The following is a 25,934-nucleotide window of genomic DNA, read 5'->3' as shown; positions in this document are numbered from 1 at the left end:
TTACATGTCCAAAGGACAGCAGGGGAGTTCTGTTCATCAAAGTCACTTAAGGATCTGGAATGAGAGATTTCATCTCAACATATGCTTCTATGATCACACAGGCAAGAAAAGGAAACATGGCAAATTAAAGACTGGCCCTTAAAGTTCCACTCAGAAGTGACATACATCCCTTTGCTCTGGTTTCTTCAGGCAAAGCAAGTCCTATAACTAGCTTCAGATTTTATTTTAAACAATGTACTCAGTAGTTTTCACTAGAAAAAAAAATGTAGCATGAATTTGTAATTACATATTTTGCCCTGAATTATCTCGGCTCTCTACTTCACTTTAGAAGAGACGTATCAACCTAAAAGCAGAGGTTTATACTGCACAAATAAAGAGTCAAAAACCAAGACAAAGGTATGCAGTTGCAAAATGGCCATTTATTGCCTACAGGGGAAGGAAAGGGAGGGAGAGAAGGGAAGTACACAGGTGCAAGGAAACAAGCATATATTTAGCCCTATACATCATGTGTGAGCAGTAACCAATCTCCAAAATGGAAAAAAAATATTTTGTTATCTGACATAGTAGTTAAGGTTCTTAAGCACCTCCCTTCTGAGCTGCCACAAGATTTAAAAGGCAGGACTGCTTTTTTTTAAGTCAATGTTCACATTAATGAAAAAATACTACCAACCGTGTCCTTTTGCACGCACACTTTGTACAGTGTCTATTGTGAAAAACATCTCAGCTGAGCAGTTTTGGTCAAGATTCAGACCTCATCAACTGTTTAACTGTAATAAATAGAAAAATAAAGCAGCTGGTGATTTTGTCAAAGAGAATGTGTTCAGTAAGAGTAGAACCACTTTCTCCAGGGATGGCAGAGAGTGTTAAATGGTTAAAACACCTACAGAACCAGTCTATTAAACATTAAACACTAGCAAGCTACAATTACATGGCACTTCATTAAATATTCTAATTTTTAAAAAATCTTAGATTTTTAAACTGATTACTGAAACATAATAACAAGTTGATTTAGTCCTTGGCTTTTTCTTAGAACAAAAGCAAAGTAAATATACAACCTAAAACAGCAGAATTTGTTTTGGAATAGTATCAGTGGAAACTACCAAGTATTCAGGGAAAAAGTTACTAAAACACCTTGCTTGGTTTTATAGTCATGTGCTTTGCTTTCCAACCATTAGAATTAGTTACAAAAACACTTTATAGGCCACAGAATGACTCAAATATATGCAAAATAATGAATTATTTAACTTAATGCCTGGTAATGAAAATAAATGAACCTTTCCCTACTCAAACGATAAATTGAGGGAAAGGTAGATTGTCCCATGGACAATTAGTTGGCACTTGTTATATAGTTGAAAAAAATCACAACAGAAGATATAAATTAATCCATGGTGAATTTGACCAACACACCCTGGCCCTTATAGAGAGAAAAAGTACATATACACTCTCTTTTTTTTTAAAAAAAAAAAGTCCTCCATACTTCCCCACTCCAGAGACAACAAAGCCAAAGATGAAACATTCAACCTTCTCAAAACATTCTAAGTATTTCTATTGAACTCTGTATCTCAGCTTCTCCAAGATGAAAAAGTTATTTGCATTTGGACAACTGTACGAATGCCCATAGTGCACATCTCAGTGCTGCTGGTGTTTAAGAAATATGTCACCCATAACCCTGAACAATTCCAGATCCAGTGTGCAGTAACACAGCCATCCAAAACCCTCCCCCCGAAAAGTTGGCAGAGCACCGCTCAGGAATTTCACAGGTAAGGGAATATATTTTTAGCAAGTTAAGCACAGAGAAAGGACAGTACAGTTTCTAAGTAAATACAAACCCAGATACTGCATCACTTACTGCCTCAAGATTGAAACAAGCAGCAGGATACTAAGTCTGTTTGGTAAGAAGCAAAGCCATTGTTTGACATCAATGCTGAACCAATTTTGTGACTTCAGATAACTACAAACTAAATAAAATGTGGTACACATAACAATTGATAGCTTGAAAGAAAATACATCAGTAATTTGAAATTAATACGGAACTGAAATGAGCAAGAAAGGACCACTTCTGAGAGGGTTACCATGATTCTTATGCTTTAGAGTTAAAAGTGACAGACATACAACTGGAAAATTATCTAAATTTTGAGATTGTCCTAACAAAAATAACTAGTAATAGGCACCAAACTAGAGCCTCCAAAAGATTCTGAAAGCTGAGTGGACCACCATGCCAAAAGAGTCATATCACGTGGCATTTGTATATCATTTTCATAATGTGATTTGTTTCTGATGACATACTTCTAAATGTAGTTCAATGCTACCCAGTTTATACAATGTACCATAAAAATTAACATTTAATAAGCACAAATGTCCTTATTTCATATGCTTTGAAAATGAAAGCTATTTTGCTTAAAAAATATTCCATTACTTCAATGTTCATGTCTGTGGAAAGAAGAACTCAACATGTTTATTTTCCTTTGGTTCCAAGAATAACCCAAGTCTAACCAAATGTATGCCACAAGAAATTGTCAACTGGGTTCATAAAGCTTGGTATTTTCCTGGTATCACCCTATTTCCTGGTGTAGGACCTGTGGTTTAATAGAGACATTTACATAAAAAAGGTATTTGGTTAAAACAAGAAATATGCATGCTCTTCCTTACCACCTTCCTGGAAAGAATTGCTTAGTTTCTTTCTGTGAATCTTGTTCAAGACATCCTGTAGTATAGATATAAGGGCTGCTTCTTTTTTACCCTCAAGCTTTAAGGTGACACTTATAAAATAAAGGTGAGCATATCACTCTATAAAATGAAAGATGCTCTTGGCATCCTGTTCTTAAACAGATTAGAACTTTGGTAAATAAGACAGGTTAAAGATGTACTAAAATGTTTGAATTTAATTTTGGTGATTACGATGCTATTACAAAATTAGAATTGCCCAAAGCAACCATAGTATAAAAGTTCTCATCTGTCTACAAATTCAAAACTTTAGTTCAAGTTTCTGGCTTCCCTAGTTAATTTGTCTACCTACAATTCACACAGTTCTCCAAACATGATATGACTCAAAGGGAAAGGCGTAAATGAATCTGCTACACATTAGAAAAGTGACCTTTTTAAAAGGGTAGGGCAGGTGGCAAAAATAATATCTTACCAATGTGAGAATTCACATTTCTGTCAAAATGTAAGTATGTATGAGCGCTATTTTGAAAATGTGCCGTAAAGTCTTTGCTTGCTATAAAAACCATTATTTTCCAAAAACTGGTCAGCATATTTTGCAAAGCTATTAAAATACCTCAGAAACAGAATTTAAAAGGTTAGAATCAAATAAGCATTGGGACACAGTTTTATCATTAGAAAATCTAGCCATGTATTATGAATGACATAATGATATGGTTATATGCCTCTGGTTCTTCAAAGAACATATTTAGCCTATTCTTCCCTGTGCTTTCTATACTCTGCTGTTTCATACTAAAAGTATAGATGGCATTAGTGATTTTTAGAAACGCTTGGAAATGCAAATACAAACTTAAATTTTCACCCATTTAACAATATAAACTTAGAATTTTAAAATGGAACACTATATTTGCCCATGTTCCAGTTTTAATGTGCCACATACTCAATTCTAATATAATCTACCATAGAATGAAGTGATATGAGCCTTAGATATCTTTCAACTTTCTCCCTTGCTTCTCTGTGATTTAATATGTAACTTTAAGACACCAAAAAATACGGGCAAATAAGAAACGGAGCTTTTATATTTTTGCCAACTACACTAAAACACAGTGGCTTCTTTAATACATTCACACAGGATGCTAACTAGTAAAATTAAATATCTGCCTATGAATATCAGAAAAGTAATCTGAAAAGAAAGAGCTTGGAACAAGGCAAATGGGAGGGGAGGAAAAGCTGGTCTCAGAACCCATTGTGCCATACCTGACTTCAACATGTGATATTCAAACGAATGTTCACACGCCTTACATCAAAGAAATGAAACAAAAATATTCAGCTATGTTATTATACAAAATTTTTTTTTTTACATAAAACATCATAAATCTGCAACAGATTTACTATATCTGAATTCTAAAAAGTTGCCTATAGAATGGTGCTGGGATTCTGTTCTCTGCTTGCTTTTAGGCAGTGCTGTTGCTTAAAAGTTGACACCAGGCACAATATTTTAAAACAAAATCAACAAGCAAGGAGCAGTAGGTGGATCTGAGCCTTTCCCAGATGTCAGGCCTGAGGATGCTGCAATATTCCCCATCAAAATGTGTAAAGCTATGAGGCGGATACTGATGCCTGAGAGAGTGGGTGACTTGACATGCACTTGTATGACTGTAATAATGGCAAACAGTACAGTTTTCTCTTCCTCAAACAATACTGTTTTGGTAAATTTAAAGAACATTCCAGTTCTTAGACAAATATTGAAATATTTAAGTTTTAGAAAAACATGTATCACATTCTGAAAATGCCCAGATTTTTTTATCTTCTGATTAAAATATGCAGCAGCCCAATGGCATAAAGCTTAACTCATTCTGATAACTAGAAAGTATATGAGAATATATATTTTACTTTCATTGAATATATATATGTCATTCACCTCTTCCTTTTGGCTTCTCACTGCCAAAGTTCCAAATGGCATGCGTTTTAACAAGACAATGCTGAGGAAAGCAGCATTTCTGATCATCTGAATTGGCAGCTCAAAACAGATACCACTCCTTTTACAAAGGGAACAGAGGGTGAAGGGTATGTGAAATTTGGGCAGTGGGCTAAAGGGAAACCGTGCACATGAAATTTGGGTTACCATGCCCCAAGTGTGTACCACCCAAAACATAACACAATTACCTACTTCAACAGAGCTACTACCAACATTTACTGAAACCACATTAAAAATACACAGGATAATGAATGGTTTGAAAGAGCGCATTTGAAGCAGAGAGAACCCAATTACACACCTTCCTGCAACAGAGTGCCTCGATCATACACAAAATAAACTTAAGCTGTTTACAACGTTTCCCATTTTTTTTATTTTTTCCCTCTACATTTAACTATTAAAAAAGTTTTTTATTAATAAATGGGCTCCTCTGTGGTTCATATACAATCATAAGTGAACTTTAAATTCCATTTTATACAAACATCTCAAAAAATATTGGGAGTGAAGTATGGTAGGAAATATTGCTCACATTGCTAATTAACATGCGTATATGAAAGGAGGAAAATGTTTTGTTAGTGCATATACCTCCAGAGCAGAAAACCCACCCAAAACAAAAGATCTAAAATAAAACATACAGTAGCTGATTACAAAAAAAGGTAATGTCCACAAAATTAAGTTTTTCATGCTATTCTACTTTCCAGTACTATGCTTCAGGTAATCAATTTGCATGGCTAGATGTTGGATACTTGAGGTATATAAGAAGGGAAACCTGCATGTTGAGGAAAATCTGTCATCTTAAGGGTTGTTTCTTCTTGTTTATTCTGGTACTTTAACATTTTTAAAAGAATATTTTATTTACATCAAAATCACTGAACTACAATGACATTCCAATTATAACAGATGACAAACAACGCCTCTATCACTAGGCACTTTTAAAAGGGAGTTTAGGCTTTACAGAACCCTTCTGATGCAATCCCATGTATGATATGACATCATCCCACCACCCTCGTCCCACTAAAATTACCCTTCTGGGGAAATATCATCTTATATAGCCTGATTAATTTGCTATGGAAGAAATTAGCATAAAATGACCAAAGTAAATGTATCCTTTAAGACCAATAAAACAGTCTAAGATGTCAGGTTTGAAAGAGGAGACAAATTGTGTATATTTAAAACTAATTAAATTATTTAAATTTGACCTGTACTTTATATATTAGTGAGACACAAATATAGGCTATTGTCTTTTAAAATTTCATTCGCATAATGGAAAATTTCTTGTTTAATAAAAATATCACATTTTGAGACTAGAAACAGTAAAGTGCATGAAAAGTTTAAAATACAAATTTCAGAAAACTCTTATAGCAGCAAAAAAGCAGAATAAAGAAAAACTTAAAAACACAGACACAACCTTTTCCTGTTACTGTGCCATAATTAACATCAAGTAGCCAACCAATTATTCCCCAGAAAACAGTATTCTGTTCACTGCCTCTTGAGTCACAGATTTTCAACTGGCCCCTCCTAGGCAAAAATAAGATTCCAACATACCTAAAGGCATCAACAATTGGGAACAAACCAGTAGCTTCTTAATTCAACCACGACAGACAAAGGAAACAAAGATTAAAAGCATATGATGGCCATTTGGCAGCTAGAGTCAGGACAATGGCCCAAGGTTTTCAACTACTGCCCCAAATGTGTTCCCTCTCTCCCAAATCCTTTGCACTGTCATCTCAAAAAAACCAACAGCCCCATAATCTATGTTGGAAACACATAAAGTATTTGTATGATTTTCCCTATCTGAAACTTTGATCAAGGTCCTTTTATTCAGATTTTAACGTCTGACTATAATGGCAAAAATGATATAGGTCATATAACATCTGTTTTCCTGGTACAACCGAACAGAAAGAAGGTTGAATTGGAATAAGGAAAAATTCATTCTGTGGGCATCCTAAATGTACCGCATTCTATTTTCAAAGTATGTGGCAATATAGATTACTTACTCTTTCTCTATAAATAAACTTGAGAGATAGGCTTAGAATTAATACTTCCAACAAAGTTATATAGAGAGGACAAAAAAACAAATTGATTCCTTAAAAAAACCCCAAACCAGCATTTGGCCAACAAATTGTCCTGTGGTGTTACATGCTTGATTATGAAAGCACACTGTGCAACCATATTTAATTTTTCAAATTCTCTTACAACGGGTAGAGGCTATCTCATAGTTTATGTACAGAACGAGCAAATTTAAGTACTCTGTTAATGTGCAAATGACTTGGGAATCCAAAAATCAGTTATAAAGGAAAAATTCAAGGTTTTCCCTGGAAGGCATATCATCATTCAGTTTAAAATACTGTATTTATAGTTTTTAAAAATTGCCTTTTATAAAATGGTTGGCTCACTGAAACCACTCAAAAGAAAGTATTTGTTTTGGAAAAACAAATACACTGTTGTTGGGCCTCAAATTGGTAATTTATCAATTTTGAATGCTGGCTCTTAATACAATATAAAGGTGGTCCAATTTAAAAACATGTTAAATTAAAATTTTGGAAAGAGAGTAATACTTTGGTTCCAGCCCTACTGCCAAATGATACCAATATGCACAAAAATGTACAAAGTCTTACAGCAAACACATAATGAAAGAAACCTGAAGAAGCAGCTTAAGGATGGCCATACTTCACTCCTACATACTTTGATTTACAACTGTACAGGTCCGTAGCAACAGATCCCCGTCTTGGCGGGGCAGTACTCCACTACCTCCGATTAGGCAAGTGAACACCATTGACAAGAGGCAGGAGTGGAGGGTGGAGTTCAAGTTGTGTTAACAGTGAGAAGTGGTCTGAAGGGATGTGAGGGTGTGGACACCCAGTGATGTTGTTCTCAACCAGCCATTGAGGATCTAAAGGCCCCAGGACACCAAGCACGTTCATATGAGTCTTGGAATAGAAAATGTAGTCAATCACGCCCTGGAAAGAGATTGGGGATAGGAAGAAAAGAAAAATTCAAGATACATAAAGAACAATCCATAATTTATAAAAAACAAAAAACTGAGTATCTTTTCTTTTGGTACCTGTTGTCTTGACAGTGGGTCAAATAAGGCTCAAATCTTCAATGGGTATTACATGAAATAAAGGTGGCTCAATAGGGAAACACAGCATGCTACTGGAATTATAAATCCTTCCATTTGTGTGGAAGTGATAATTTGAGAAGCTAAACACATTAAATTATGTCCAGTTATCTTTAGAATTGGCCTGCTTGGTTTAGTGAAATCTAACATATCAGTATAAATATAATGTGCTAATATTATAATATAATAAATAAACTGTGCTAATCCTATTGGCTATAATAAGTAGAAAACAAGAATATTTATATAAGCACATACATAGTTAATGGTATTATTTTCAATTATTTGCATATTGAGATATCCAAACACACCTGGCTGAAGCTGTAGTAAACCATGTTTATGGATTTGCTAATCGTAGTTTAGCTTTCCCAGATTTGCTACATACATACAAAACACTACACAGTTAACTGTCCAATTCTTAATTTAAAACACTCATTTTCACAAATACTAGAATATGTGTAAATTCTGGATTTCCTTCCTGCTTAAGGATAACTCAGCAAAAATCATTCAGCAGGAAGTCATACATAGCAGTTTTATCTCTCAGAGCTAGATGACTTGATTAGTCTGACCAGTAAGTCTCAAAACCAGGGGGCTTTTATTATCCCAGGTTGTGTATGCAAGAGAGCAAAATCAAATTTCTTCCTATCTAGTTCCTATTCATATCAAGAAAGCCTGAGTCCAAGTAGGGAGAAATATTTCTACACTGTAAAAACCTATTTACAAATACTATACATGAGTTCCAGCCAATACTTTAAAAGGCATTATAATGAAATGGGCTACTTAAAACACAAAAACTTTTAATGAAAACAGATTTTTATATTGTGAGATTTTGGACACAATCATTTCAGTTTGTTGATTTTCATTTGACCAATATCAAAACACCAAAACCGTTCCTCTTCTAAGAGAGAAGATTCAGGTGCAGTGTCTCATGCCTATAATCCAACCCTTTGGGAGGCGGGGGCAAGAGGATGGCTTAAGCCCAGGACTTCAAGACCAGCCTGGTTAAACATAATAAGACCCAGGTTTTTACGAAAAATTCAAACATTAGCCAGGTGCGGCGGCATGCACCTATAGTCCCAGCTACTCGGGAGGCTGAGGCAGGAGGCTCACTTGAGTCCAGGAGTTTGAGGCTACTTATGATTGTCCCACTGCTTTCCAACCTGGCTGACAAGACTCTTGTCTCTTAAAAAAAATAATAAAAAAGCAGCCCTTATCCAACCTTACTTTACCACAAATTAAGGAACTTGGAGTCCAGGGGACTCCAAGTTTAAATAGTCAAAAAATGATAGGATCATAAGGTATTATCCCTTCATTTTGGTTATATGCCTAGTTTTACAGTGATATTTTAGAAAACGAGTTAACAAGGATCAGGGTAATTTTATTTCTCCTTATGAGACAACTTTTTGCTTCAATTCTAAAATAAAACACATGAAATAATCTCAATTACTTATGTAGAATAAAACCTCCTATAAGGCCAGACACAGTGGCTCATGCCTGATTCCTGTAATCCCAGCACTTTCAGAGGCCGAGGCGGGCAGTTCACTTGAGGCCAGGAGTTCATTACCAGCCTGGCCAACATGGTGAAACCCCATCTCTACTAAAAATACAAAAAAAAAAAATAGCTGGGTCTGGGGGCATGCACCTGTAGTCCCAGCTCCTAGGGAGGTCAAGGCACAAGAACTGCTTGAACCTGGGAGGCAGAGGTTGCAGTTAACTGAGAATACGCCACTGCACTCCAGCCTGGGCAACAAACCCTCCTATATCTTACAACCTTATTAGAGTGCTATCATGCACATCAACTGCTAGAATTCTTTGAAAAGGTAGGCCCCAAGAAAAAAATGTTACACACTCCAGGAAGTAAGATGTTTTTAACTGAACACATCACTTGTAACCATTCTCTTGGTTTGAAATATCCAGAGTAAAAACTCTTATCAAAACCCTTAGCCAGGTTATGTCTGTGAATTCACCCAACGTATTTGTATATATACATCTATGAGGAGGATCCCTAACTTTGATCATAGGCACAAAGGAGGTTACAGACTAATGATTTTTAACCCTTTTGAGTCAGTTTCTTTTTTAAAAGATATAATACTAACAATATGGGAAAATGCACTCTTTATATTAGTAGGGACTATTATTGTATAAGTCTATAGAACTGTATTTGAAAAAAAGTCAAAACACAACGAAAATATTAATAGTCTGAGTTACCGTTATGCTAAGCTTTGTTTTTTAAAAGAATGCCAGAAAATTACAATACCAATTTCATAATGTAACAGAAAAGTTTACTATTTGCTATAAAATAAAAGCTGCCCTTCCTTTTAGTAAATGATTCAGGCACACCCTCAGATTAGAGGATAAGCGTGGGGTGAGGATCAGCAGCAGGTTTGAATTAAGCTGTTTATTAAACTTACCTGGTCTGAAAGTAATGTTGAAAAAGGAGTAATTCTTCTAATTGTTTTACTCTTCAGTTCATTCCAAATCAGTTTGCAATTAAATGAATCTGAGCTCTAAATACCTCTTTTCTACATTTCTATCTTGTTCAAGGACCAAGAAAGTAAAGAAATACTAAGCCAAGAAACAAAATTTAACACCTCTCTGATACAATGGCTCCTCACTAATACAAATGGATCTGTATTTGATGCTGATCACACGGCATTTTATATTTGATGTTACCTATCTTCTTTTACTGATAGATTTCAATATTGGGATAGCATTATAAAATATATGTATAAAACTGAAAAGTTCACTTTCTGTTACTTGGACTAAGAGCTCAATTCTCTCTACTCACGTATGCTCTTAGTTTAGTCTCTAGCCATCTTTACTTCAAATACTATTCTATCCTCTCATCCCATCTATCTATCCAGCCAGCCTATTTATCTTCCCATATATTACTCCCTCCCACCAACTTGTACCTTTATCCTTCTCTCTGATTCTATTATACATCCAGACATCAAACACTCTTTGAGCCAGACATTTCTAGTTCTTTAGCTTATCTGAACAACGTAAACGGTTCAATAGGATTTTTGATGCAATTATTAACACAAGATCTTTTGAAGGACCGTCAATAAATAATTTAAACCAATTCAGATGACTGAGGAAGATAGATTAATGTCCTAAATTGTGTTTCTCTGATTTTTTATTTACGGACAAGGAAGAAATAAGCTTTTAAAAAGTCTAGGCTGGGCACAGTGGCTCACACCTGTAATCCCAGTATTTTGGGAAGCTGAGGTGGACACATTGCTTGAGCCCAGGAGTTCAAGACCAGCCTGGGCAACATGGTGAAACCCTGTCTCTACCAAAAACAAAAAACCCTCAAAAATACAAAACTTAGCCAGGCATGGTGGCACACACCTGTAGTCCCAGCTACTCAAGAGGCTGAGGTGGGAGGATTGCCTAAGCACAGGAGGGTGAAGCTGCAGTGAGTCATGATTGTGCCACTCTAGATGACAGAGCGAGATACTGTCTCAAAAAAAAAAAAAAAAAAGTCTAGACTGGGTGCGGTGGCTCACACCTGTAATCCCAGCACTTTGGGAGGCTGAGGTAGGCAGATGGCTTGAACCCAAGAGTTTGAGACCAGCATGGGCAACATGGCAAAACCTTGTCTCTACTAAAAATACAAAAAATTAGCCAGGCGTGGTGGTGTGTGCCTGGATCCAGCTACCTGGGAGGCAGAGGTAGGAGGATGTCTTGAGCACAGAAGTTTGAGGCTGCAGTGAGCAAAGATCCTGCCACTGCACTCCAGCCTGGGTGACAAACTGAGACCCTATCTCAAAAAAAAAAAAAAAAAAAAAGTCTATGTGAAAAAGAAAAAAATTTTTTTCTTTTTACCTACACACATACCTAAACAATAATGATAGTTGCAGAATTACTAAACACTTACTTCCAGGAACTTTATCACAGGTCTGGGTTATGCTGGTAGATATATATCACTATAGTTACAAGGACAGGATTTAAGCTGTGGTAAACTGTGTACCATTAAAAGCTGTTCCTTTAAGCTTAATAAAAGCAATGATGTGCTACAGTCAGCTAGTACTAGCTTTCTTAGCACCTCTTCCCAACTCTATGTTCAATGGTATCGTGTTGGGAGACTGGATTCTGCTACAGTAGAAGTACTTAAACCACAGAAATCGGCAACCACCACAAATCAGAGCTTTTTCCCAAAAAGCTCATTATTAAATATTTACCAGCACATCACTACATATCAGTGGCTGGAACAAAATGAACTATCGCTGGATTGAATTATCTTTTCTAATAGCAAAAATACTAAATTAGATTCAATTTCCAAGCACTTTTTTTTCCACTTCATGATTATGAAAGCTGATTAGTAACAACACATGAATTTCTTTTCTTCCTCCTCCTATTTGTTTCTTGGAAAGGAGCTAACCCACACAAAAACAGAAAAAGGTTATTGGAGATGTAAGGGAGGCCATTTGTAAATTTCCTTTGGCATTTTATTAAATTCCCTCTAGGCTTCTTATACCAAACTGCTTTCTAACACTTAGATTTTTCCAGATAGTATAAGATTCTACTACAGATGCCTGAAATGCCAGAAAGTCAAAGAGAGGTACAATAGCAGAGTTACAGGTACATAGAGTGATCAGAAAACTAGCACTGGAAAAGAGATTACATAAAGCCACCACAATCTGTCTTTCTAAAGAAGAGCTGGTCCTGTACAATCGGCCTTTCCATTTTTTTTTTTTTTTGTATTTGTCAAAAAATGTCTTTTTCTTTTAGAGTGTTCCACTGCCTAGGAATATATTAGTACAAATACATGGATATAAAATAGAACCAAAGTACAACCTTCTCTAACCCCATCCCCAAAAGAAACCTGAAAAATTTAAAGATACTAAGACATCAGTGGAAGGTAGAAAGAAAATCTTGAGAAAAGACTACATAAATTCATTCAAAGTGAGTTTTGCTATATTCAGTGCTTTTCTGTCGGGGGCAGGAGGGAGGTTACTGCTGAAAGTTAGGGATGGTTTGAGCAGGTGAGGGTTAACTATATTGATATATACAAAGTGCTTTGACAAGTGCCTAGTACCTAGTGAGCATTTCAGAAGTTTTTGTTATTATATTATTTAAAATCTAAACAAACGAGAGAGCAAAAAGAATTTAAGACAACAATAGCCACAAAACCCAATGAACCTACTTATATCTAGGTGCATACTTAGCCTAGACATTTTAAGAATCTAAAAATTCCTGAAGATTATACAATTAATCATAAAGAATTTATACCTTTCTTGTTACATGCTTGTATCTGAAATAATTTCTACATCTGCCCAAAGGCTGCCACTCACTTTGAAATCAAAGGTGTAATTGGTGTAAGGCATCAAGTTATTTTCATAGGCGCTCTTAAGTTGGAAGCCATGTGTGATTCTCCCTTCTGAGCTTCCATTCTTTCCATTGCAGCTGAAGTTCATAAGACACTCATTGTACCTTAGTTCCTTGAAGTCTTTATGGTTGTCAGCTACTCCTCCATTGCTTAAATATTCCACAACACCTGGTAGAATAAAGGAGAAAGAGACACTCCCATTTAGCATTTAGACCTTATACAAGGCTTCACAGCCAAGACTTGTTACCAGGTTAATCCACCAGGCTCAGAATGGTTTTCTTAGGTTGAGCCATATAAAACTACCTTTTGTCATTGTTTAAAAATAAAAAATCAAATACCAGCCATTTCATACGATTCAATCAAATGAATCAAAGGATGTTTGCCTATTTCAGAACAAAATATATCAGGAACACTCAAAAGATATCCTTAGTTTTCTTGGTGGTTCTTCGGGCCAAAGATGATTTCCAGGACCTAGGATGGCATTCACCAGGAAGGCATTAACCCTAAATGTTTTCGGAAAATTATTCCAAACCACTATCTCTTTAGCATTTTCCCATTCTAAGCAACAACTTTGCAAATATATAAGTAGAGCATATTAATAAAAAACGTTTACAACAAAAACAGATTTTGCATCTTTAACATTTCAATGTCTAGTGTCAGCTAGACAATATCATTCTTTATTTTGAGCTACAGTGAGTTTTCTCAGTCTGACACTATAAAGAATATTATATGCCAGAAATATACCACTTGGCTAAAAATACAAGGCTGAAGAGAAGAATAGCATTCAGAAAAGTGCACTGCTTCCACTGAATTAGCAAACATGAGAACAGTATCAAAACCCTTATGATGATTAGTGCATTATTAGAGTCATCTTTCTATCTGTAATAAGGATTGACAGTAAGATATAATGAATGTGTGATAAGCACAATTATCAGTATTGTAAATAGCTCAGAAGGCACTATTATTTACCTAGTATTTGCTACATGCCACATGCCAGGCACTGTTCTAAGTGCTTTATTCATGTAAATCTCACACAGAATTCTATGAAGTAGATAACATGATTCCTCCCTTGTTAAAAATGAAGAATTAGGCTGGGTGTGGTGGCTCACGCCTGTAAACTCCCAACACTTTCAGAGGCCGAGGTGGGCGGATCACCTGAGGTCAGGAGTTCGAGACCAGCCTGGCCAACATGGTTAAAGCCTGTCTCTACTAAAAATACAAAAATTAGCTAGGCATGGTGGCATGCACCAGTAATCCCAGCTACTGGGAGGCTGAGGCAGGAGAATCGCTTGAACCCGGGAGGCAGAGGTTGCAGTGAGTTGAGACTGCACCATTGCACTCCAACCTAGGCAACAAGAGCGCACCTCTGTCTCAAAACAAAAAAATAAAAGGAAAAATGAGGAACTTAGTCACAGATTGCATAGTTCGTAAGTAGCAGAATCAGGATCCAACCATGACAGTCTGGCACCAAAGTCATTTCACTGCGTTGTGTTGCCAAATGCCAGTTAACTGGCTTTAACAAATCAAATACAATGGGAGAAAAACTTGCACTTGAGAGTAATTCAACTTAAGAAAGGAGCATGTGGTTAAAGTGCCAATCAGGCTAGGGGTTAAAGACAGATATTTATTAACAATGATTTCAGCATTATTTGCTAAGAAGAAAAAGATGTTTTCAAGTTCAGTGACTTTTTTAATATTCCAAGTGGAGGCATTTAGGTTATCTTATAGTAACCTTATTGTTACTTACTTTAAATAACTTAAAATAGCCTAGTAGTGATAATATACAAAATTTAACATATGCTTTGGTATTAGCAAAACAGTAATAGTTTAATGTTTTCTATTTGATACCTAAAATGCAGAAATTATTTTTATAAAAAGTAAAATGATGTAAGTTCAGACATAAAGTAGTTTAGAGGAGCTCAAGAAGTAATATGAAGCCCTACGATAATTTTAATCATTCTTCTGTACCTACTAACAGTATCTAAATATCACTTAATGAATTCACTTAAAAGTTGCTAATATTATTAAACTAGATAGCTACCTGTAATGAGTATTTTCTGGCTGCCCCTTCAGATCACCCTTCTGCAGTACACTCTGTGCCTCAGGAAGCTGATCTTTATTGCATCAACTGCAAATCCCTCCCCCCTCTAGCTTCTGGTTGGATTTGATCAATGGGCAGCCTGGCAGGAGATCAGAGGACAGAAGCACAGTGAGGTAAGAATATATATTCCCCTGGCACCCTTCTTGTTGGTCTGCCGGGGATTGACTGCTTCATGCAATTTCAAAGCCATCACTCCTATTATGTGGCCCTTTCCTACAACTGTATTTTTTCCAAGTTCTGATGACAGACAGCTCCCACTACTTTCCCTTTTAGGTAGAGGAATGCTAAAGAGATCTATTACTAAATCCCCTAGTGGCAGAGTACTGCATCATTTATTGCTTTGTTTCCCTTAAACCAGCCAACACCTTCGGAAATAGCTTCTTTATTAAACTCTCTTCTATTACTCTGTGTCCCATCCATGAGATTCTTACTGACACATTCCCTAATTTAGAAGAGAAATTATCTACTCAAAATTTAGGAGCCAGCTGGCCTCTGAACCCAAGAGTAAAAGTGAAATTGAAAGCAGTGAGGAAATGATGTTATAAATACCTGAATCTGGCAATGAGTTAAGATCTGCACATAGCACCAGCGGGATGGAATTAGGATCTGCAGTTGGGCTGCCAGGCCTACTAGAGGCTTTCTCCAGAATGTTTTTAACCTCTGAGACAAACATCATGGTCTGGATAAGCTTCACATCAGAATACTCTGGGTCCCAATGCATGTGGGCATTTGCCACTATAAGCAGCTGTTTGTCTGCAGCATGAATAGGCTTCATACCTAAATTTAAACATAACAAAAAGAAGACACAGTTATGCCTTATGTTTGAAGAAATGTGGCATCCTCAGGTTTTCTCAGTATGATCCATAGCTACTTCTTTACTCTTTTCCATGAATTTATAACTTCCCTTTTATCTGATAAAGTAATTCTTAGAAGCTAAAGGGCTGAGATTCTGGTAATCCTACTATGGGAGTTACTCTCCTAGATCAAGTTGGCAAACTGTAGTCCATGGGCTAAATCTGGCCCACAAATTTGGTACAGCCCTTTAAATATCTGTCATTTAAAAAGCACAATAATGTAGTAAGGCAGGTTTTCAGTTGAGTTACCTAAACCTCAATCTAAATTCTTACTACTGTCTAGTACTCATTCACCTTGCATTTCCCAAGCACAACACAGCACAACTGTGATAGGTCAGTAGTAAAAGGCAGTAAATTATATTAATCTATATAAGATAAAATAAGCAAGTGATTTGCTACCTGAACAAATTCACACCATACACCCAAATAGCATTATTTTAAAAACAAGAATTATAGAGTAGTGTGCTATAAAAGTCTGGACACCTGGGTTTTAGACTTGGCTTTCTTACTAATTGTTTTATGTAGTCTTGGGTCAGTAATTTAACCAGATTCTTTCGGGAAATGAAATATTCAACTAGAGTATCTCTAAGGTTTTTTTTTTATTCCTATAATTTTATGTTTTTTAATTCTGTTAAAATAAACATTAACATAGTACTTTCCAAAATGGTGGATGGAATACATTAAGATTTTTGAAAATTAAACATAGTTAACATTTACTGACAGATGTCCATAAAATATTCAAGATATAAAACTATTAATATACATACTCACATTCTGTATGTTAGTACCTCTATAGAGAAATCAACAAGAGCTATTCTAGAGTACAAATGACGGGAGGGATCTCTCACTTTTTACTTTACATACCTTTAAACCATTGGACTATCCGTAAACATACAAATTTAACTTTTCTTTTATAATTTCTATAAAAGTATCTCAAATTTTTCTATTGGAATATAAGCTTTGGGGAAAAAGACCTAATTTTCTAAGTCTACTAGTTTGGTAAAGTTTCTTTCCAGTCTTACCAAGCTATAATTATCTTCAGTGTTGATAAAACAAGGAACTGAAGTATCTGTTTTATCTGACATAGTCACATTTAAAGCAATTTGATCATAAGATAAATACCTGTAGCCAAATCTTCTAAGCTATCTTATTTTCCTAGAAGTTTTATAGTGTCACTTTTAGCTATAGATTAAGTATTCACAGTATTAAAAATTTTCCCCTTCAAGGGAGCCATAAGCAGTATATTACTAAATTCCCCTTCTAGGAGTACAATAGATATGTATTTCAGAACGTGAAAGTGTCTACTATTTAGAATTACTCTTCTGTAAATTAAAAGGGGAGTAAAACTACAGAAGAAATTCTCCACAATATCAGAAAAAAAAAAGTACCAAACTTTGGGAAGAATAAGATTGTAAACGACATAAAAGTAGATAAAAAAGGAGGGGCTAAGAAAAGTAAAAAGTTCAAAATTTCACGATCAATGATTATCTTTGATAATGAATAAACTGAAGTATGGTGAGAAAAGAAGGTCTGACATATATGCATGGTCTGAATAATTCAAATCAATACTCAAGGCAGAAATAATCTTTTCCTCTACAAAAAGTACAAGGGAAAAAAAGCCCTGACGTGGTCTCACTCCTTTCTTGCTTAAAATGTACTAATAAACAATGAAATGCTCAAAGGCAGGCAGTAGGAAGGATAAAAAAGGTCTGTTGTATGTAAAGTACATAATGAGTTTCTGACTCTGAAGGAAGCTATAAATAATCTAAAATGCTAAAGAAAGTACCATGTAGATAAAAGATCCTGCTCTTACCCTGACAATGACTGAGATATAGCAAAGAAACTAGAGAAAATGTGCCAAGTCCTTAACCTTAAAGACAAAAGAATCACACTCAAGAAGCTAAAAATATGAATCAAAAAGAGGACTAAGTCATCATAATTTCTAAATTCAGCCTAATCAAAATATTCCCTATTTCAAAGAACTGCTTGGGATTAATGGCATATTTAAAAAGATTTTATTACATATATTATCTGGTAAGTAAAAAAGACTGTGATAGAGAGCACAGAATATCCCAACAAATATAAGATGCTTTACACAATGGTGCTATTTTCCTGCCCATCTCCCTTAACTTTCCTCAAAAGAAAATAACTTTGCAATAAATAACAGCAAAATTCTCTTCACTTGTTTTGAGATGAAAAACTTGGGATGGTGTTTATTTTTAGTAAGAATATTTTACACTGCACTCACCTGCTCCAAATAGTTCTTTGTGGACCTCTAATACCACAGCGACACCAATATTATCTTTTGTCATCACTCTGTTCAGCATAGCTTCGGATCCATCTGAATTAGCCATCGCCACTTGGTTAAATTCCACTGTATGCTTCTGCACCAATGTAAATCTAAAAGGTATATTATTATAATAACTTTAGGTACTTAGACTATCATGCTGAAATACATTAAATGAAAGAAACAAGACATTATGCATTGTCTCCCTTGTCATTTTCTAGCTGCAAGTGGCCATGTGATACAGTTCTGGCCACTAAGACACAAGAAGTCTGACTATTGTGAAAAGTTTCTCAGAGGCCCCACCTAACAAAGATGGCATATATATCCCTTCATGCTTTTATATCTTGCCCCTTACAGCTAGTGCTCGGAGAAATAATAACCATCTTGTGACCATGAAATAAGAAGCAGGAAGGCAAAAGCCAACCTTCTAAAAATGGGGAAGCAGCTGAACCAGTTCTGGACTGCCTATTTCTGGAGTTCTTGTGTTAGAAAACCACCCTTCCCTCATTTAAGCCACTGCTAGAATCTTCTGGTATTTAAAAGTGCACACAATCTCAACTAAGTTAATTATGAAAAAATAAAAAGAATACAATCCACCTACCCTGTTTGTAGTTTTATTTCTACCACATCAAGGTATCTGTCAACAAAATGCAGGGGCACACCTTTATCTCAGCTAAGGAGTAACTGATTTTTCCATCTGGCTTTTACTAGAAAACTGCAATGGGGTATAAGTATTCTGAGAAACAGATTCTGCAAGATGAAGAAATGACTCTCTCTGTGATTACAGCTTCTGCACTAATAATATCTTCTTTCCTTCATTAATGACAAATTATTAAGTATTACAGAGTTGTAGGATTTAATATAATTAGTTTAGTGCTGCCATTTAATCGCAGTGGGATCTTGGTCAAGTCCTTCAACCGTTTTCGGCCTAATCGTATTAATTTGTGAAATATTTATGAGTAATCAGACCCTACTAAATACATTACTTGCACTAGGTGTTCAGTGGTGAGAAGACATACTTAGTCTCATAACAGATCCCCTCCCCACTTTCAAGCTTTGAAAACAAACTAGTTTCTGTTTTTTCAAAAATATCGACTTACTATGCTACAGGATGCTATACTAAATGATGTAATATTCCCTTCACTGCTCCAATTCTGAATGTGTCAGATGGGCGGACAAGTGTAAAGGGTCAGTTTATGTGCCTATTTCTAACCCACAGTGCTTAAAGTGACTATAGTTTCTACCCTCTGAAGAGGTTATCTATAAGCTTAAATATGAAAGATGAAAGTTACTAAGGTGAAGAATAGGGTTAAGAGCATCCCAGGTAGAAGATGTGAAAGGTCCTGAGACAGCAAAAAGCTTTGCAAGTTCGTATGTTAGAAAAGAATGGAAGGGTATGAAATGATGCTGAAGAGGAGAGATAAAAGTTCTAAGCCAGGACATGATATCATTTGATTTACATTTTTTTAAGATTACTTTAGCTGCTCAATTAAAGAGCTATTAACTAGGAGGCAGATTAGAAAGTTTGTGAGGTTATCTGAAAGAGAAATGATGGTGGCTTGAACAAAGGCAAGAGAAATCAAGAGGAGTGAGCTGATTCAAAATGTATCCTATAGACAGGATTGACCATTGTCCATATCAGATTTCTTCAAACAATTTTAAGCTGTGGAATACCTTTTACAGTTTCTGGTGATTCCCACAGATAAAACAGATAAAAGCAGCACTATGTTAGAATAAATCAACCACTGAAAACAAGCAACCTATTTTGATGAATACAAAACTTTGAAATCAGAGGACAGAGATGATATAGTTTTACATTAGTCTCAGTGTCCAATTAATTTTTGTATTTTGTTTTGATTACAGAGTATTATTAAAAATCCTGATTCACACAGCTATAAATGGTAAATAACTGGCCCTATACTCAGAAAAAAGCAGGCATGAAGAAATTTGATTCAGAGGTCTGCATCAAAAACAAGTCAACTAAGCAGCACTTTATGAACATGTTAATGACTTCTAAAATGTTAAAACTTGTATTTGAAACATGTGAGTGAACATGTTATTTTCAAATTACGGTTCAATTATTCATATTTAATTTTTGAGATATCTTCTAAATATTCACAGAACTTCTATGGTATACTTACAGGAACCTAGGATTCTGTATAAAAGTCTTAAAAATCCTGTTAATTATAATATTTTTAGAACTGGAATAATTTTACTTCTACCAAAGCCAGGTCATTCTTTACGGGGTGGGGGTAGGGGAACACAGGACTCTAATTAAAAGAACTACCTTAACTAAAATTTGCTTTCCTGTATTCTCCCATTTTTTCCGTTACACCTAGATCTAGATCTTTTCTTTAAAACAATATATATTAAATCTAATTTATCTTCCAAATGACACCACTTTAAATATCTGACAATAGATGTCAATGCTCTCCAACCCTCCATGTCTTCTCCGGAAAAGAAATGATCAGTTATTTATAAGATATGTGATGTTGTTCATCTGAACAATTTGTTTAAATTTGCTCAACAACTTTAAATTGAACTGACAACTGGGTCTGTCTTTTTGAAAAGTTCATTTGAACAACTCAAGTTTACCCAAAGGTGCAGTACCTATAACAGGACATAAATTAACTACAGCCTTCTTCATTTTTTAACTGTATTTTTGTTAATAAAGACTAAAACTTCACTTTGGGGACAGCCATATTAATTATAAGCCAAACAGGAATTGATATATATCTGAAATGTTTTGATCTTTTTGTTTTTAAAACAAGTCTTGTCAGTCCTGCATTTATAGGTACTTCAAAACAAAAACGTGGAAAAAATGATTACATTAAATATGTTTATTGTAGAGATATGAGAACAAAGAAAACTAAGTCACTTATAACTCAATACTTCCATTTAAAAGTTAATATATTTCCACAGACTTTTCTCTACACACATACACACACACACATATTTTTACGCAATTAGAACAATACTATTCTATCAGGGACATTTCCTATAACATTTAACATTCTTCCAAATCAATTTTGATGACTGAATTATAGTCCACTATACAGATTCACCGTAATTTATTTAACTTGTGTTGGACATTTAAGTTAACTTCTCACATATTTTAACTAATGCCGTAATGAACATTGTTACATATATTTTTCTGCAGTCTCAGCTGATTCTTGTCCCTCCCTCTTTTTATTCCTTCCATTAATAATCTAAGAGCAGCAATCATTACCTCAGTTAAGTATGACTCCATGAACTTCTCTGCTCATTAGTTCACGTGTTCAGATATTAAGTGCTCTGAAATTTCATCCTATTTTTAAATTTTTTACAGATATATAAGATAGTTGTACAAATTTAAGGGATATAATTCTATTTTTCTATTGGACATAATTCTATTTTTCTAACAGATTAAATATCCCTGCCAGCTTTTGGACATTTAGAAATGTTATGAGCATGCATTCTCTTCTCTCAAAACAATTAAATTTCTCAATAGGACATTATAATAAAAATAACAATAAAAAAAGTTACCATTATTAAGGATCTATCCAGTCTCAAGATTTGTGTTAAGCACTTCATATATGTTAGTCCTAAAATTTGCACATGGAGATATACTGCTCAGATTCCTCATCAATCCTTCAGGGATTGCTTCAGTTGCAGAAAGCTGCCTACTCATGGTCACATACTTCTGGGAGCACCACCATCCAATTAGAAATCAAAAGCAAAAGGTCCAGGGATTTGGGCCCCTGGTGATTTAACTCTCACAGGCCACATAAGCTCTAAAGCTCCCTGCTGAGTCACCTGAGGCAGTCAGGCCTGCAACACTTCACTTTTCTCCATATGTCCAATTCTGCTTCCTCCCCTTTCTTTCCACAGGTGTTGATTTCTAACAAACTCCTGAACACTGAACTATCTCCAAGTCTTCTTTCTGGAGAACCCAAATTGCAGTAGGAGGTATTACTACTGCCATTATAAAGATGAAGAAAACTGAGGCTGGGCAAGTCTGTCTTTTTGAAAAGTTTGATAGTTCATCCATCCTCCAAATCCTAGAATTTCTCTACTCCAATATTTGTAACAGATTACCTTTGCCAGTTCTCTAACCACACTTCTGTAAGATCTTTAATACCATAAGATATAATTATCTTCATTTGAAAACCTAACTAGTTAGTGTAGTTTAGTGACTCTCCTGGCTTACCAATCTCACCTTCGTGGTTTGCCATTCTCCTCTTTACCTGGTCTTAGTGTTTCTACTTTGAGGAAAATTCTTCTCAATAGAAATCATGAAAGCAAAACATAAATTGTATATAGCTGTTTTTTGCTGATCATCAATTACGGATTATACAGTCTGCAGTGGGTCCATTCCTCTCTTGTTATTTACAGTGCATAATGTTAGTTAAAATATCCTCCTCATTGCCTTAGCACTTTCACCCAGTCTTTTCTTTTCCTTAAGTTTCTTGGTAATGATCATAGGTTCATAAAACTTTTTTAAAAATACATGATTGGTTATTGATTTTTCTTCATTTAAATAACAATTCTTTAAACATAAATCTTGAGCAACCGCTGGGTTATTAGACGCTTGCAACTACCCTTTCAACCTTCTTTCTCATTGGTATATACTGCCATACTTTTGACTTTTAAAACTTCTCAACCTTTTAAAGGTATCTTCTTTTTAATGTCTTTGCTTTCAAAAGTCGAGAAAAGCAAAACTAGTCTTCCTAAACAGGATGCATATGTCATTATAACTAACACTCCCATCCACTGACACTGAGAAACTTTAGCGCACACATTCTCACTCAAGTTTTATCACTACACCTTCACCAAGGGTTGAAAAACCAAAGAGAGAGTTGAAAACTAGTTGAACCAAATAAAGTTCCTTCTTTCTAGTAAATAAGAGTATTGATATGTTTCTTGAACTTTAAGATTTTCTCAGGTATTCTGCTTTTAAAAGAATTAGATTTCTAGCATTAGTGCTGATGGCTGTAATCCTCTACAATTTATCTTGTTTACTTGTTTATAACTGTAAAAATTTATAATATAGTAATATATAATTACCCATATTCTATCCCTACTACCTTAACAATGCTACTTTTTACATTCCCTTCCCATACAAACCAAATGTACTCTACTCTGCATGTACTGTCTGTCTCACAGATTTCCACACAGGTAACATTTTGAAATATAGAGGTTTTCTGCCATTCTTTCTATTATTAGATGTTTCTTCTCAATTAGACATATTGGTTTATAGTTACTTTCCAGTCATTGTTCCAAGTCCTACAGCCTTGGTAATATGAAAAAATCTTAAATTTGTCTCTTTTGATACATTAGCTTACTACTCATACTCTGTGACTGGTACACAGATGCTAAAAGCATTACTCCTGGTGATACTTTATTCCAAGAATTCTTCTGTATATTCACATTTTTGGGAAAAAAAAACTAGACAAAAGGTCAAATGGAAAAAGAAAGAACATATATTAATATAATAAAGACTGCTATGACCAAAAAAATCCCCTTATATGATTTGAGAAGTATTATTAGGTTGGATGTTTCATGTGCAAAAAGAACACGTCCAGAGCAGTCCTTCAAATAAAGACATAACTCAATTTCTTACCAACTTGTAGTCTAAAAATAACTTTGTGGGCTGTGATATAATTAATTAATGCTAGAGAGAGGATACTGACTGCCAAATATGAGAAACTAAAGCAATCTATAGGATTTAAGTAATATTTCCTCCCTGAATTCAATCATAAGTAAAAAGGGACAATGTAATACACAGTCAAGACAATAGTATAATCACAAAAAGTTAACTCTGACCCCTTCTGGATCACATCCCAACACTGTTAAAACCAAACCAAATAGAAGTTCTTACTATAATCAGTATAAAATGCTATAAGATGTGTTCTTGGTCCCTTTAAGTAATCATGGGAGTGTCGGAAGGTAACTAACTGGAAAAGGTAAGCTGAGAGACTAGGTTAAATAAGGAAGTAGATAAACAACATCCTATATTTGTACAGCCTTTTTTTTTTTTTTTTTTTTTTGAGATGGAGTCTTGCTCTGTCACCCAGGCTGGAGTGCAATGGCACGATCTTGGCTTACTGCAACCTCTGCCTCCCGGGTTCAAGCAATTCTCTGCCTCAGCCTCCCGAGTAGCTGCGATTACAAGCACCCACCACCAAACCCAGCTAATTTTTCCATTTTTCAGTTGCTTTTTCAGGAATGTTTCTAATACAAAGGATAAGTCCACTGGAGTCAATAGTAAATTATTCGGCTGGCGCAGTGGCTCACCCCCGTAATCCCAGTGCTTTGGGTGGCTGAGGTGGGTGGATCACCTGAGGTCGGGAGTTCGAGACCAGCCTGACCAACATGGAGAAACCCCGTCTCTACTAAAAATACAAAATTAGCCAGGCGTGGTGATGCATGCCTGTAATCCCAGCTACTCAGGAGGCTGAGGCAGGAGAATTGCTTGAACCCGGCAGGCGGATGTTGCAGGGAGCCAAGATCATGCCATTGCACTCCAGCCTGGGCAACAAGAGCGAAACTCCATCTCAAAAAAAAAAAAAAAAATGTATTTACAACTCAGTTTCTACATATACATTATATACATATAAAAAACATATGCATATGTATGAATGTATTTTATAAAATGCTTTGGAATGTAAATAATACTTGTTAAAAGAGAAAGCAAAAGCGGAGATCTGGCATTTTATAACTCAAAGTTCTATTTTCTAGGATCTTTATGCATGTAACTCCCAAAAAATGTTCATAATGATGACCAAACAGGTGCTGCCAAATCCAGAAGTAGATTCTGAATCCCCCAAAACTAAACTAGAATAATATGACTTAAAGAATACTGTATTACATTCTAATTATCTGAATATTGGTAACTTGCGTCCTAGCCTTTACTAAACAATACTCTATGCTTTCATCATGATGGATTAGAGATTTTTATTATAGTATTTTGCTATAAATGGTAATTATGATAGTTTCTATTTATTGTGTATTCTGTAACAGTTTTTCATGTATGATTAAACAGTCATCAGTGAAGATGAGGAATTATCAGATATTCTGATTACAGAAGAGACTGAGAATAAGTACAGTGTTGAACTACTCTCCCCGCAGTTATCCTTGTTAGTTTTGTAACCTCTACAAAAATGATCTTACAAGAAAATACAAATGAAGAAACAAGTCCAGAAATGGTAAGTCTTTCAAAATTATATAGCTAAATAAATAGAAGAAGCACCTGACTTCAAAACTCAGTCTTTTTTTGCTCTATGTTATATTCCCAATCTGAAGAAAGAATACAGGTAGGGTAGAATCCTTTAAATTCCAAATGGTTGGCACTGAATAGCTAGCTAATAAGACATGGATAAATATTTGGTACTGGGACAGAAGGTGGTTTTGTTCTACTATAGGAGGTATATAGTCCTGTCATTCCAGGAAAGAAGTTGAAAAGAGGTACAGTGCACTGATGTATCACACTCAAAGTCTTAATTTGTTGCCAGATCCATGTTACCATTCAGGAAAAAAGAGTTGAGGAAGAAAAGAAGAACAGGTGATGCATGCATGTAAGTATTTCCTATGTGCTCATTACTTAACTAGTTCACAGCATTTTTAA

General features: G+C 35.2%; 1 protein-coding gene across 8 annotated transcripts in view; it reads right to left on the bottom strand.

The window, feature by feature from the left end:
- Nucleotides 1-399: 399 nt before the first annotated feature.
- Nucleotides 400-25,934, bottom strand: part of CNOT6L (CCR4-NOT transcription complex subunit 6 like) — a 109,896-nt gene continuing 84,361 nt past the window's right edge. For all 8 annotated transcript variants that reach the window (XM_033214337.1, XM_033214335.1, XM_033214340.1 and 5 more), the window contains exons 9-12: nt 18,290-18,441; nt 15,737-15,964; nt 13,052-13,254; nt 400-7,596 (exon numbers count right to left, since the gene is read on the bottom strand). In XM_033214337.1, the coding sequence (XP_033070228.1) occupies nt 7,384-7,596; nt 13,052-13,254; nt 15,737-15,964; nt 18,290-18,441 (796 nt within the window). In that variant the 3' untranslated portion in view covers nt 400-7,383. The remainder of the gene's footprint in view (nt 7,597-13,051; nt 13,255-15,736; nt 15,965-18,289; nt 18,442-25,934) is intronic.

This window comes from Trachypithecus francoisi, unplaced genomic scaffold, assembly GCF_009764315.1.
Source record: "Trachypithecus francoisi isolate TF-2019V2 unplaced genomic scaffold, Tfra_2.0 Lachesis_group1, whole genome shotgun sequence".
NCBI classification, from domain to species: domain Eukaryota; kingdom Metazoa; phylum Chordata; class Mammalia; order Primates; family Cercopithecidae; genus Trachypithecus; species Trachypithecus francoisi.
This window is presented reverse-complemented; position numbering and strand designations above follow the sequence as displayed.